General features: G+C 37.5%; 1 protein-coding gene across 2 annotated transcripts; it reads left to right on the top strand.

The window, feature by feature from the left end:
* Positions 1-6,189: 6,189 nt before the first annotated feature.
* Positions 6,190-14,153, top strand: LOC139135977 (uncharacterized). 2 transcript variants are annotated; one of them, XR_011553069.1, is made up of 6 exons: positions 6,190-6,353; positions 8,727-8,785; positions 9,258-9,347; positions 9,881-10,038; positions 10,497-13,068; positions 13,358-14,153. XR_011553069.1 is itself a non-coding variant. In XM_070703778.1 (5 exons), exons 1-5 carry the CDS (start codon positions 6,279-6,281, stop codon positions 10,715-10,717), a joined length of 603 nt encoding a protein of 200 aa, XP_070559879.1. In that variant the 5' UTR covers positions 6,190-6,278; the 3' UTR covers positions 10,718-14,153. The 2 variants fall into 2 exon arrangements, 1 of the variants encoding a protein (XP_070559879.1); XM_070703778.1 differs by having other exon boundaries at positions 10,497-14,153.
* The last annotated feature ends 239 nt before the right edge of the window (positions 14,154-14,392 follow it).

Below are 14,392 nucleotides of genomic sequence, written 5' to 3'. Positions count from 1 at the left end.
GTATTTTTGAAAGAATATGATAGATGTTGTTTCCAAAAGTGCAAAGAAAATCAAGAAAATTTAACGGCTTACGGTTGGAATATTAAAATTAATAAAAACGTAAATTTTGGCGGGAAAATATCAGATTTGGTCACGTGACTCAACTCGTCAAGATTTAGGCAGACATTTTTTTAAAGAATTTAACAATTCCAATAATTAGGCCAAATATCAATCAAATCTGGTGGTTTTTAAAGATAATTGATCATTTTCTTACTTTTGGGCTTGATGGGTACAAACACCCATGCATTAACTTACTTGAGATGTACAGTCAATTAGTCAGGTCAAAATGAATAATGCGTACATTTCCTGTAAGAAAGTCCCTGGTGAATCAGTTCATATCATCAGGAGATTTATTTGTTATTTGTTGCTTGTTGTCTCACCCAAGAAAAATTGAAAATCTTAAAATTAGTGAATTCACGCTTTCTTTCAGAAATGCAAAACTTGGTTGGAATGTCAGAACCAACAAATATTTTTATTAACCTGTGTTACTAAGGGTGAAAGACACATAAATACCCACCTGTAATTTAGTCTTTCAATAAACAATTATTTGATTATTTGCTAAAATCACAACATTGAATTCGTAAAAGTGCAAGATAAGTACGGAAAGCAAATCCTACATTAAAAACATACACACAGAGAAATTTAAAAGAGACAAATATTAAAAAAGTTATAAGTACACTCAGACTCAGCTATTAGAATGACTAAAAAGAATATTTAACCAATTTGTTATACTAAGGCAATTCATCGCGTCCCTTGTCTTAAAGGTATACAGTCACCTGTAATCTAAATATGCCCATATATGATCAAAGGGGCGTACCTTGGTATTCAAAATACCCATGTGATGGCGTTGTTTTTAAAAAGCGGCCACCTGCTTAAAATGTGTGATTGGTTAGATTTTCTCTTTCCATGGTAACTGTGGCAAAATTGGAACAGGTGACAGTATAACTTTAAATGTCATTGTAACAAAGCAAAGTTTTTAATACGCAAAAGTTGCTTACGTAAGGGAATAAGAAAAATAAGTATAGAACAACAATTTGAAAATGGGAGAAATGTAAACTGTGAAACTTCTGAAGTTGAAATGTGTGGCTGTCAAATGTAATTTGTAAAAGTGAATGTTATAAAAACTAAACAACAGATTTAATTATAACGTGTCGAAAGCTCACCCGTATCGCGATTCGCTAGAATACGTCACGTGACGAGAAAATAGATACGTTAGTCCCTGCTGAATCGACAAAAGTGACGTAAGAGGTTAATGGAACAAAACTGAAATCGCTTAGAATTGGCACGTTCGACATTTCCATAAAAGTCAGAAAGAAACCTATAGAGATCATGCTTGATTCCGATGATTTCATGATGAGTCAAGTTAATAGTATTTGTAAATCTGCAATTTTCGCTTTACACAAAGTTGCACAGGAAAGTTCGTAACCCTATTGATGGAAAAACTGCAGAGCAATTAGTACATGCTTTTGTAATATCAAGGCTGGTTTATTGCAACAGCCTTCGTTATGGAATTCAAATTTACCGGCTAGAAAAAAATCAGTCGGTTCAAAATGCCGCTGCACGCCTAATTACAGGCACAAAGAAATTTGAGCATATTTCACCTGTTCTTTTTAAACTTCATTGGTTACCAGTAAAGTAAAAGGTTAAGTTTAAAATAATCATCCTTACATTTAAAACTATGAGTGGCAATTGTCCAGATTAATTAAGGTCGTTGATCGATATACAGGTACCACGTCGTACTCTTCGAATGAACTTCTTTTAACTAGGCGTGATACAAGGTACACTAATGCAAATTATGGCTTTCGTACTTTTTCAGTTGCTGCCCCAATGTTGTGGAATGAACTCTCTTTGGATATTACAGTACAAGATTGTTCGATTGCGTCTTTTACATGCCATTTGAAAACATGTCTTTTTAGAGATTGTTATGCCACCTATTTGTGATCTGTAAATTTTTACTTTTGTTCAGAGCACTGAGACGCAGTGTAGTGCGCTTTTAAGAAATCAATAATAATGACAATTTTTGAAAGACTTTCCCAAAAGAAATACTTATTGGCAAAATTTGGAAAAGTGCCCGGTCACGTGACCATACCCATAGTGTCGTCTGCAGCTTTAGAAGAATGGCGGGTGATACCTTACATGTCAATATACTTTATGGAGAAGAGCAAGCACTAAATTTACCCGATTTATTAATTCTGATAATAATAACGAAAAATGCAGCTTTTCTACGTTTAAGCCGCTAAGTTGCCTGAAACACTTTTGGATGAGATTGTCAGAGCTACAGTCATTTACAGTTCCCAATCACAGCCTGTGCAATGCCATATTTCTTGAAAACTTTAGAACTTGCAAACACCAGCTCTAGACGGAAGCGAACAATTTGAAATTATCCTCGATGCCTAAGCACGGTTACGCTTCACTCATTCTGAGGTCATTGATACTTCCTGCATATACTGTGACAGAAGATACTGCTGGCAGTTTTCTTAGAGAGTTGGCTTAGGCAAACTTTTGAAAACTTCTCGATAATGCGTTTGACTTTTGTAGTCGAAAGTCTACATACGACCTTTTTAATGCACGAAATCTTTCTTTCAAAGGGAGAAGCTGATATGTTCCAGTATGTAGGGTCTCCATGTTTCCATTGTGATTGTTGACCTGCTGTGATTTAACGATAAATCTTTTCTATAAAGACGTCATCGGTTGACATGTTGTCAGCCTAGGTATTAAAATTTGCGCAATTGCTTTTGATTTCAACATGTCTGACTGCTAAATTGTAAAACTGAAATAAATTAAAATATTAATGACCATCCTTGACTTTACAAGGAATAAATCGACGAAAGTGATTTTCAAAGTCTCCCCAATAGCTCACACAGCAATGCTAAGATGTTCGTCTTATACAATATTCATAGTTGTAGCATTGCTTGAACATATTGCTGCATTTTTGTTCCGCAACCGATGAAAAGAATTCTTGGTATGTGCGGTGTGTTTGAGTTTTTCATGCGCTTGTAAGCCCGAATAACCTCTGCTCTGTAACCCTCTTCAACGACAGCCACTTCACTCCACTTCAGTTTCGTCACTGTTTCGTCATTGTTTATGCCAGGCTTCGCTAACAGAGCTCTTAAATCAACATTGCACGCTCTGCCGAGCAATGTAGCACCACACCAACTCATTCAAGCCATACCTACCTGGACTATTTTTAGACTTGCCCTTAGCTGGCATCAAGCTAAACTAACCATGTATATTTTTCACTTCTGGCGTCAACATCAAGCCGAGACGACCGATTATCGAATGTAGGAGTTTACAAAAATCGCATGGTATAAAATAGCCAAGTAAAGGAAACCAAACCACAAGGTGATTTAACAAACAGCTTTATTATTTCTGTATTATCGGTTTCGGCATAGAGGGTCTATTGTTTAAGAGACAGGCTTTATTGTACTTATGCTACAAGTTTTTGAAGTAAATTTATTATGATGTTCTTTACGAGTAACAGAAAGTGTTTGCAACAACAACAATATCACTGAAACTATAGCAATCCGTGTTCTTTAATTTTATCAATAATAACCAACATAAACAATATCACCATAACGATATCTGAGATAATATGTTCCCTGTGTTTGGACCTGAATCAAAGTGCTTCTTGATTTACTGTGTGGGGAAAGTCCTGATCAAGATGTTGCCTTTCCAGGGTGTAGCGTGGGGGTACCGACCTCCAGGCCACAAATGTCCTGGCACGGCCCCTCAAGACCGCGGCCTATGAAATGTATGCTCTTCATAATGTGGTTAAAATTGTTAAAGTTGTAGAGTTAATGCAATCGGCATGGCATATTTTGCCCCTGGTGGACAATGTGTATAAAATTGGTCATAAGTTTCACGAAAGTTTACTCCTTTCAATGCCTGTCAAGAAGACACGAGGTATACGGTAAGCCTTTGGCGACACGATTCTGTTTAAACTGTGCATTTTGTGGAGTTTGCGAAACTTACGTCGATCTGCAGTAACATAGACCACAAGGACTCGGTTCATTGCTAAGTCAAACGTGATGGTTCTATTAGGAACGTGGATATAGCAATGAGCCGAACTCCTGTGACTTTAGGTCGAAAAATGCCGTCAAAGCCACTACAAATTGATTTGAATCAGTCCACCTGCTAGATTTGGTTGAACTCTCACTGACAGATGATTTACATTCAGTATGTTAGGGTTTGATGATTTCTTCATTCCTAACAACTGCGATAGTTTTAATTTCTCTTTGTGCCGATACATGTTTTTTTTTATTTATTGGTAACAGTTTCTTTAGTAACAGTAACTTAAATTAAAATGAAGTACAGTGCTTAGTTATCTACAATTTTGTGTAAAATTGAAATCCATTTGCTGCAATGTCTCTCTAACTTGTCTTTTTCCAGAGCTATTTCGTACTCTAGAGGGTAGTTGAATTTCACTTGCAACATAAAAGCTGTAAAGTGTTGTGTATTCTGTTTCATTTTCATGTCATAGATGTGTCTTTTGGCTAACAGTAGCAAGTGATTATGAATGTCAGAGTAACCGTCAACACCAAAGAACACTTCATTTAAGTTGTGTCTCGTGAACAAACTGAGAGATTCCTCGAAAAATGTGTGAAACTCGTTCCAGAAGGTCTCAGTGAATTTACAGGTGTAGAAAAGATGATCTAGTGTCTCGTTGCTGTTTTGGCAGAATGAACAGAGCAGTGATTGGTCCATGCCTCTTCTAGATAGATCGTAGTTTGTGTACAGAATATGATGAGGAAGCTTGAACTGCACGTGTTTTTGTGTCTATGGCTACCTTAAATGGTAGGCTGTATGTAGGAGACCATGGTCCGGTAAAGTCATATTTCTCTTTCGTAATAGCGTTCATTAATTGGACTTAATTCCTCTTTACGTAAATGGCGTTTCTGATTCTCTCCCTGGTAACTCTGCAGGAGTGTTGAAAGTTACATAAAGCCGATAAAAAGCATCTTTGGTCAGATATGTTGCTTAGTTTGTTTTTCAATTGGAGCACTTACACATCAAGTTGAACTCTACATTTCTGGTAGCTTTAAGTTGTCGACACTGGTGGCGTCATCTCGTGTTCATTCAAACGTCGCTCATGGGCATAAAACTTTGAAGAGACGGACATAACACGATTGGAAGTAATTTGGGATGATTGGATTTTCACATTTTTCAAATTTCTCAAACGTGTTAGGTACCGTATAGCTGAATATTGCAATATTGCAAATTACTCATGAAAACCGTGTGTAACGTAAAAAGAAAAGCAGATGAGATTACATTTGTAGATGAAATCGACATTACTTCACCATCCAATTATCCCAAATTAGTTCCAATCGTGTTACATAAAGATTTTTATCGAAATGACAAACAAAAATGCATATTTTCATCGACAGAGAGAAGATAACTGTCACAAGAATAAATATGCTCACTGTAAAATAAAAATGGGATTAAAAATGTAATTTGTGTGATCTTTCGTATATTCTGACAACACGATGTGATACAACAACAGAAACATTACATTGTGCATTGGCCACGGCAACTCCTATAGAGGACAGTAACAATTAAAGAATGTGACCAAAGTATTCTGGCAGAAATGCAGTTCTTTCTTTGTCAGAAAACACAATTATGATAACAATACCTTTGTAATGTTTTTCGTTCGCTTGACCTTCACAGTTATGTGGATTTGTTTTATTTGCCACTTTTTTGGAATACATTTATCTTTTTCAAAAAATAAAATAGTGACGTTGTAAAAACTAACAGCACTGACAGGGTATGTCGGGCACACTCTCGGAAGTGATACAATCAAAGAGTTGTCGATATGAAAAGCAAACTCAGGCTTACGTGAACTATCCTTGGGTCGCCGTGAAAGGTGTACGCCTAAAATAAGTCTGACATAACTATAGAGGCACGTGACCCTTGTCAATGATTGATCTCACTCTTTAACGGTTTACTAATATGCTTGACATTATCGGGACATAACTGACAGAACTGTCTAAAATGAACGCGTTATTATACTACACAACAGCGTTTAAAAAGTAACAACGTGCTGGGAACAGCTGTGATGGCTATAACCGGGTGAGTGTTGAGGGGACAGTCACTTACCGGAATAGCCGTGTCAATAAATTGCTGTGTTGTGGTGCTATTTCTTGCTCATAAAAAGTACGCAATCATAAAACTTATAAAACAAATAATTTACACAGGAATTAGTTAGGGCCACCATCTTGAAAATCTGAGGTCGAAGAAGAACCATGGTGACTTGCTCAGAGTTGGCCAGCTACACGAGAGTGTTAGCAGGACTACTTATGTTCAGTACGTTGGGCGAAGTAAGTTTCTATCTCTAGCATTAATTGTTGGGTGAACACATCAAAGCGACCCATGCAGACCAGTGGAACAGATCGCAATGATTGGCAACCTAGTTGAGACTGGTCGAGAGGATGGGGATGACTATTTGTATGAAAGGAGAATTCCCAACGGGTTATACACAGTCCAGTTGGTCAGTTGTTGCCCTGCTTGAGGTTGTATATTTATATCGTTGTGTATGCGCCTGCTGTGGTGAGGTAGACATACATACAGCAAAATCGTCAGAAAGGACAACCCTTACGTGATTAGGACGCCATTATAGGAGTAAAGTTTTGGTATTTTATTATTCTCAGCCGTGACCGTTTTAAGCCTGCTTGCAAATGTAACTTATGACACAAATATTAGTATACCAGTCAACTGCTCACGAGTGCGTATGTAATATGTTCTGATTCGAGAGAGGAGGCAACAATTGGCATGCTGGCTTTCGTAAAAAGGTGTTTCAATGTTGTTGACTTGAAAGATCCCTAAGATGTACATGTATAATCAATCATCAATCAATCATCAAATTTATCAATAAATAATAAATTAATATTTGTTTCTAAATAAATAAACAAATAATCATCGACCTGTCCTTTTTGATTTTGGTCATTCAGCTGTAAATAATTGTTTACCAGTTGACATCTCTGTGTGCCTGCAGTCCTCTTAAAATAAAAAAGGTAGAAAGAAATATAAGGGACCGTTCAGTTTTTACGGCCAGGGGGGGGGCGGCAAAATCCAGGGGGTCATCGTAATTTTGGAATCTGCGAAGGGGGGGAGTCATCGCTTTTTCACTGGTAGGAAAGGGGGGTCACCACGTTTTCAAAAAAATAATACCTACAATGAAGTTCACTGTATGCCCTGGCCATGATCGACCCTCTTTACCGGCGGGCCACCTTCGGCGGCCCACTACAATAAATTGACTTTATGTATTACCCATGACCCTCTTAACGGGCAGACGCCTTTGGCGGCCCACTCCAATTAGGTTTATCTCGTGCAACGGCCATGATCGACCCTCTTTACCGGCAGGCCACCTTCGGCGGCCCACTACAATAAATTGACTTTCGTTAATAGCCCATGACCCTCTTAATGGGCGGACGCCTTTGGTGGCCCACTGCAATTAGGGTTACTTCATGCAATAGCCATGATCGACCACAGTCACTTGTGCTACTTTTCACAGTAAAATGGAACGTCGAAGATGACATGGTGGCATAATCCCTATACGAAATAGCCATTTGATTTCCTGACTTGGTTTTTCTCAGGCATATGTACACACGTCTATGGGGGCATAGACGCCGAGCGGAATAGACCGATCACAAGTGACTGTGTGATCGACCCTCTTCACCGGCGGGTCGCCTGCGGCGGCCCACTACAATAAATTGACTTTATGTAATAGCCCATGACCATCTTAACGGCCGGACACCTTCAGCGGCCCTGTCCAGTAAAGTTTACTTTATGCAATGGCCATGATCGACCCTCTTTACTGGCAGGCCACCTTTGGTGGCCCATTAGAATAAAGTTGACTTCACGTAATAGCCCATGACCCTCTTAACCTTTGGCGAACCACTCCAATAAAGTTTACTTTATACAATGTCCATGGACATAAGTTGTCTATGGAAATAAAGTTAAAAATTGCCTTACAGTCGTCCTAATTAACAGACGTTTGCATGGATGTGGCTGATAAGTTTGTGCACTGGCATCTCTGCTACACGAATAAAGTGCGCCGTGTACCGGAGTTCAAATCCAAACCGTGCGGGTAAATTTGACATATGGGTTTTGGTTATTTTTCAGCCGGGGGGGGGGGGGGGGGGTCATCAAACTTTTTCGTCTGACAAGGGGGGGGGGGTCATCTTTTTCACGAAAAATGCAGGGGGGTCTATATTATTTTGAACACCGGCGACAAGATCTTGCCGCCCCCCAGGCCGTAAAAACTGAACGGTCCCTAATGGCATCTGTATAAAGTCGAGACAAGACAAGGTAATGATTAACAATGGTCAAGAGAGAGCCAGACAGGCAGAGAAATAGGGACAGGAACTGAGGCAGACAGGCAGATAGACATAAGGGGCATAGAATGATAAGAAGCGACACGGGAAGTCTCATAAAGTCATAAAGTTGCACGTGACTCGTGTAAGTTGAAACCATAATTTGCATGCCTGTGCAACGTTCAACCAATTTTGTCTTAAAAAGCACATTCAATTGAAAAAATGATCTACCAATCACCATGCTTTATAGCATAAGGCATAAGATGGCAAAGGATACGAAATCATTTAGAAAGCAAGCTGTCACTGACATAACGTTGCAAACCTTTCATTAAAACCATAACACAATAATCCACGTTCTTGTCGTTTCCTTCTCTGAAGGTTGATGGCATTATATGCTCCCACCGCAGAGGTAGTCGTGGAGGATTATTTTATTTTTAGTAAGTATATTCACTAAGTTACATGTAACTACTCACGGTGACTTTGATTAAAGTTGTATGCACCTTAAAAGACGAAGACTTAAACATTTGCACAAACTTCACTAAATGAAACTTTCAAGCATTGTCTTACCAAATAAAGAATAATAATGGGGGGGGGGGGGGGTCATCGTGCAAAGTTCGGTAGTAGACAAACAAATTATCCCAACATTTACCGATATTCCTTGTGTGAAGTCTATGGAGAAAAATAACATTTTCGGTTTTTCTTAAATGAAGTCGGTGAAAATTACTTAACAGTCCAAGAGTTTTACCTTATTATAAGAGACGACGCTATAACGATGTACACATATTTGATAACGCCAACATGTGTTCGGCTTTATTAATCCTTTGTCGTTCCAATCGCCTTTGAACATCATTAATGTAAAAACATTCATTTCATAAAGGCATTATTTTACCATGATTATCATTCTTTCAGTTGCACTGGAAATGCAGGGTGCTGTGGGAAATCATGTTGTCCGAGCTCTCACAGAACGTCATCGGGTCTGACATTTGAGTGGTATATATGGTAAGCATTATAAATTTATACTTGAGCACATGTTACCATAAGCTGTATGTAACTTTCCGTGGCACTATTTTGTTGGTCATTTAGCATTTAATCTACCTTTGTATATGCTTACGTGTCATATCGCCTCCGAATCCAATGACTTACCAGAGGTTTATGTACATCTGAAAGACCGCCATCAAAAACAGTATTCACCATCTAATGTATGCAACCCGACAGATTTAAACATTTCGATTCGAACATTGGTCCTATATATTGTTCATGGACCGACTATTTAGCGGTCATTTGTGTTTCATAGCCTTTGAAAACGATAATGAATAATTTATCAATGACTTCTCACAACGTGATTCTTACAACATGTTTTTGCATAACTCTGGTCACAACCTCCTTGGTTGAATTTAGAACTTGTCTGAGGGTACTTTTAAAGACGAAAGAATACAACCCCGGAATAATGTTCAATCGTACTGTTGCTCTATTATTCTTCTGTATTGTCTTGCATGCGCTATATGTAACGCCATAAACTGTTTTATTAACAGGTTTATAATAGCTATTGCAATAGTGGTGACCGTGGCGAAAATCGTTTGGTGTTTGGGATGCAAACTTAACAACGTTCGTAAAAACAATGCCAGAGATGTCTACCGGAGAAATCCTGAAATTGCCATCGTCTCTGTTAACAATCTCCCCGCTCGTCACGGTGAGTTCAGGTTGCTATGAAAACGAAGATAAGTTTTAATACCTATTATCTGTACAAGTTTGTAAATCATCGGTTGTAAGTAATACGACTTGTGAAGTAAAATATTTGGGTGATGTTTGTCAGCAGGAAACATGCAGCATCGATGTAATGACTTGTCAAGCAATCAGTTAATGGGAGAGATGAAATGAGGGGAGAAGATAGAGGAGAAAAACAGAGGCATTTGGTAAATAGAGAGAAAGGAGACAGACAGACAGACAGACAGACAGCTGATAAATAGAGATGACGAGTAATATGGTTAAGCAATTTTATTTGAACAAGCTCAAGTGTGATACAGCAGTATGAAACATTTTGTTCACCAAAATTCAGACACTCGATGAACAACACTAATTCCCACATTACCGGCTTAATTGAAACATTGAAAACTCAGATAAATGGGCGTTTGAATGATTTTGTTACAGCATATTCAAATGATGGTTTTGTCTCCACGGATCTTACGTGTATTCCACCACCGTACTCGGAAGAATCGAAGCCTCCTCCGACATACGCTGAAGTCATGACGTCACAACATCGTGAACATGTTGACCTTGTTCAAACTCAAAGCGGCAGCGGTGGTTACTCAAGGCAGTTGGATGCGGGCGTATGCACGAGTTCCGAGACAGGAAATTTTGGGAATACTTGAACTTCTTTTAAGTATCACAATGCGTTGGCTTGACACAAGGAATATTTGAATCTAAAAAGTATGTTAAACGGGTCAGTAGCTCGAAGTTTGATGACTTTTTCACTTGTTGATTTCTACTCCCGACAGCATATTGAGATACACAATGTTCAGCTTATTAACCCAGCCTGCACATGTAAGCAGTTATAACAATGCATTTTACACGTATAGAGATGCTAACTTGAAAAGCTTAATAGCGGATATTTCAATATGCTTTGGGGAGTTAATGAAGAACTTGCCGCTCGCACACAGACAGAAATAGTGAAAGAATGATAAAATGTTACAGCCACTGACCCTTTGGTATGTAATATACAATTCACATTCAGTTCGTGAATTTCTTCGTCAAAGTGATAATTCTTCAGTTAGATTGTGTATGTTTACCAGCACATCAGCTATAAGGCTTATCTCCTACAAACATTTTGGTAACTTTACGTTGGATTTTAATCATCGTATTCATACAGACTGCCCGTCAGTCTGGCTCAATTATACATATTTAATATTTGTCTTTGAGTAATAAGTATATTTAAGTAGGATCCGGGTTTCGGTCAATCAAAATGTAGACTGGGTCAGGTTTAATTTGTAGCCAGTCGATTTCAGCCCCAGTTAGTTTGGGCCATGTTTATTAATAGACCGGGAAGGTTCGAATAGAATTTTGGGCAAAGTCCATCTTCGATACATGAAGTGCCAGATATATAAAAAAGTCATTACTTGACATAACGTCGCCGTGTTTCTTCAGCTTGGGATAAGGTCGCTAAAGTTCAGAGAGGGTTCAAAAGTTCATAGAAAATGCTGAACTCGCAGGCTGTGCCTTACATAATCAACATCTTAACAGCCTACATATATAAGTAAAGGCGAGAAACATAGCATTCTGAATACCAATATTGGTTTGAATTTATTTGATTTTGCTACATTATTCTTAAAGTCGAATTTCATGTAAATTTTCTCTTATCGAAGTGTTTATCAACTAAAATCTATGAAATGTCGAAACTTTGATTCATATCAAATCCGCTGTTCTCGTAATATCGCCTGGCCCCATTAATACACGGACAGATGCAAACGAAACCTGTCAGTTCGATAGGCACACATGGCTCGTCCAGAGCAGCAAAACGTGATCAACAACAATTGTTTCTAGATTATTTGAATGGCCACGATTTTATAAATAGGGAAAACAGACATAAAGTAAGTAACATCAGCACTGAAAATTAAACCACACTTTGCAAAATACAAATACATTAAGATAACGGTTCCTAAGATCGCCAATTTCAAACTTGGAGCGACGTCGAAAGAGAAATGTAATATTAAATCTTTTATCCATGTAAAATTAGCCGCTCTCATTAAAAAGAGGCGAGCCCTGACAGAAAGAGCGAGATTTTGCAATTTGAATTGTAAAGTACATACAAAACTGTATCAACATAAACATGTGAAACGTGATAAACATATTACCTGGTAGTTATTAAGGTCAAAATGCCGTATCTTAATGAATAATAAAAATGCATATTGCTATCGAAATACAGTAAATTTTCGACTTGATTGGAACTCACAACGTACGGCACATAGTCACCTATCGAAGACATCACAGTCAAAACAGCTCGGCCAAATCTAGATCGAAACACCTTGCCATTTCCCTGGGCCTAAGGTCGAGGGAAATAGCTATATAGGTATTGTATATTCAATATACAAAATTGTATAGAATGTGTAATTTTAATAATACAATAGACATCAAATCAGGTCCAATAATCGTTATCATTCAAGGTAACTAAGAAAGTTACCAGGTCCAAGGAACATATTGAAAATGACAAAGGCAATGGGGTCATCTTGAACCATAAAATAGTGGTGGTACCAGGTGTCCGGAATGGGTAAGCGTACCCTGCCAGCTAGCCGCACCCGTCAAGATTGACCCAAAGCGACAAATCCATTGTTATTTGGTGACTTCACCAAATTACTTTTGTGAGTCAAAATTTGGTATGCAGTCACTCATCATTTGAGGAACAGACTGGTCATATTTTGATACAACATCTCCGTATCTACCGTAGAACTTCTTAAATGATTTCACTAATCTACTTTCTGAGAATCAAGAGCAGACAAATGCAGCTTATATTGAGTAGGAAAATACATTTGAATCATTAAGTATAGCACACGTTAAACACTTAATGGTCGACTGTATTTACAATATAATGTTAGGACCAATAAAGGATTGAAGCCACAGGTGATTAGGCATTATTTATGATGATTTTTCCTATTATTATCATAATAATTGATTATGAATATTAATTATATGAATGTTACAGAATATTAAAACTTTTTTTACAAACAAGGTCGTCTAGTTTGTGTAAATACCGTCTGGAAACCCCATTATTGTGATAATTATGATTATTAATAAATTACGATTATGATTAATAAAATAATATTTACACATTGTAATCTGCTTATGTTAACAACCCTCTGGAAACGCTTATACAGTTTCACAATCTATGCCAAAATATACAAGTGACACCATTGCCCAGATTCAGTCTACGGCGAGAGTTACTACACAGATTATATACACTGTGTAGTAACTCTCGTATTTTATTATAATCATAATTATCACACAAATGGGGTTTCCAGACGGTATTTACACAAAGTAGACGACATTGTTTGTAAAAAAAGTGTTAATATTCTGTAACTTTCATATAAATAATTATTAATATTCATTGTCATTTTTTATGATAATAATAGGAAAAATCATCACAAATAATGCCAAATCGACCTACGTTGAAGCTAGCGCTAGGAGTCATTGTTTTGGCTTGTTCGCTTGGTGTACCAACAAATAAGGCGACTGTCTCAAATTATAAAAGCATGTTACTGGACGAAAAATATGATCCACTTAGAAAGGTTGTAATGATACTTTAACGCTTTTAAGAATCGTTGGTCAAGTGTAGTTGAAAAGCCTGCCTGCAGACTCAGGCCTTTTTGTTGCCATTTTTTTCACATTTACAATTCAGTCTTAACATAGGCTATTAATGGTTGAAAAACCAAAATGAGAAGTTTATATGCGTGTTTGCATATGACCAACAACGCCCTCTCTCATTTATCTGCAATTATATAACGATTAAGTGAGCAGCTAAAGATTCGACTTCCAGAATGTTTTTATGTCTCTCATCTGAATTTCTTTCAAGTGCCTTTTCTCTGACTTGTACGTTCCATCTCTGAATCTATTTCATCTTGTTCAGAAAAACCTGTTTTTGGTGTGTTTTTGATGCCTTCAGGTCTTCAATCTTTAACTACATTGGATACATTTTTCCTTTTCACACCATTGACAATGCCGAGAACAGATAAATTGTACCTTTCAAGTCTACTGATAGACCATTGTGTCTAATCTAGGAGATCGGAAATGACCAATAAAATTTTCGTTTGTACTGTCTTTGCTTCTTTCATTTTTTTAACTCTCCAAGATTTTTTACAACATCTACATATTTAAATTTATTGTAATGATTCATGTGAATTTCATGTGTATCTATATCTAGAATTCCTTCCAATATCGCTTAAAATACAAATTTTTGTGAACACCTTCAGAACAAGTAATTCGACAATAACTTCACACACGATACAGTGCTCCCTCTATGGTGACCTTTGTACATGTATCTCCTCTAATTCAAACAT

Source organism: Ptychodera flava, chromosome 6, assembly GCF_041260155.1.
Source record: "Ptychodera flava strain L36383 chromosome 6, AS_Pfla_20210202, whole genome shotgun sequence".
Classification (NCBI taxonomy): domain Eukaryota; kingdom Metazoa; phylum Hemichordata; class Enteropneusta; family Ptychoderidae; genus Ptychodera; species Ptychodera flava.
The sequence above is the reverse complement of the archived record's forward strand: the minus strand, read 5'-3'. Positions and strand labels throughout refer to the sequence as shown.

Excerpts from the sequence above, each read along its gene's own strand:
- LOC139135977 (XM_070703778.1), top strand. The coding sequence starts at position 6,279 with ATGGTGACTTGCTCAGAGTTGGCCAGCTACACGAGAGTGTTAGCAGGA. Across the intron at positions 9,348-9,880 it reads ACATTTGAGTGGTATATATG|GTTTATAATAGCTATTGCAA; the intron begins GTAAGCATTATA and ends TTTTATTAACAG. Across the intron at positions 10,039-10,496 it reads CAATCTCCCCGCTCGTCACG|CATATTCAAATGATGGTTTT; the intron begins GTGAGTTCAGGT and ends ATTTTGTTACAG.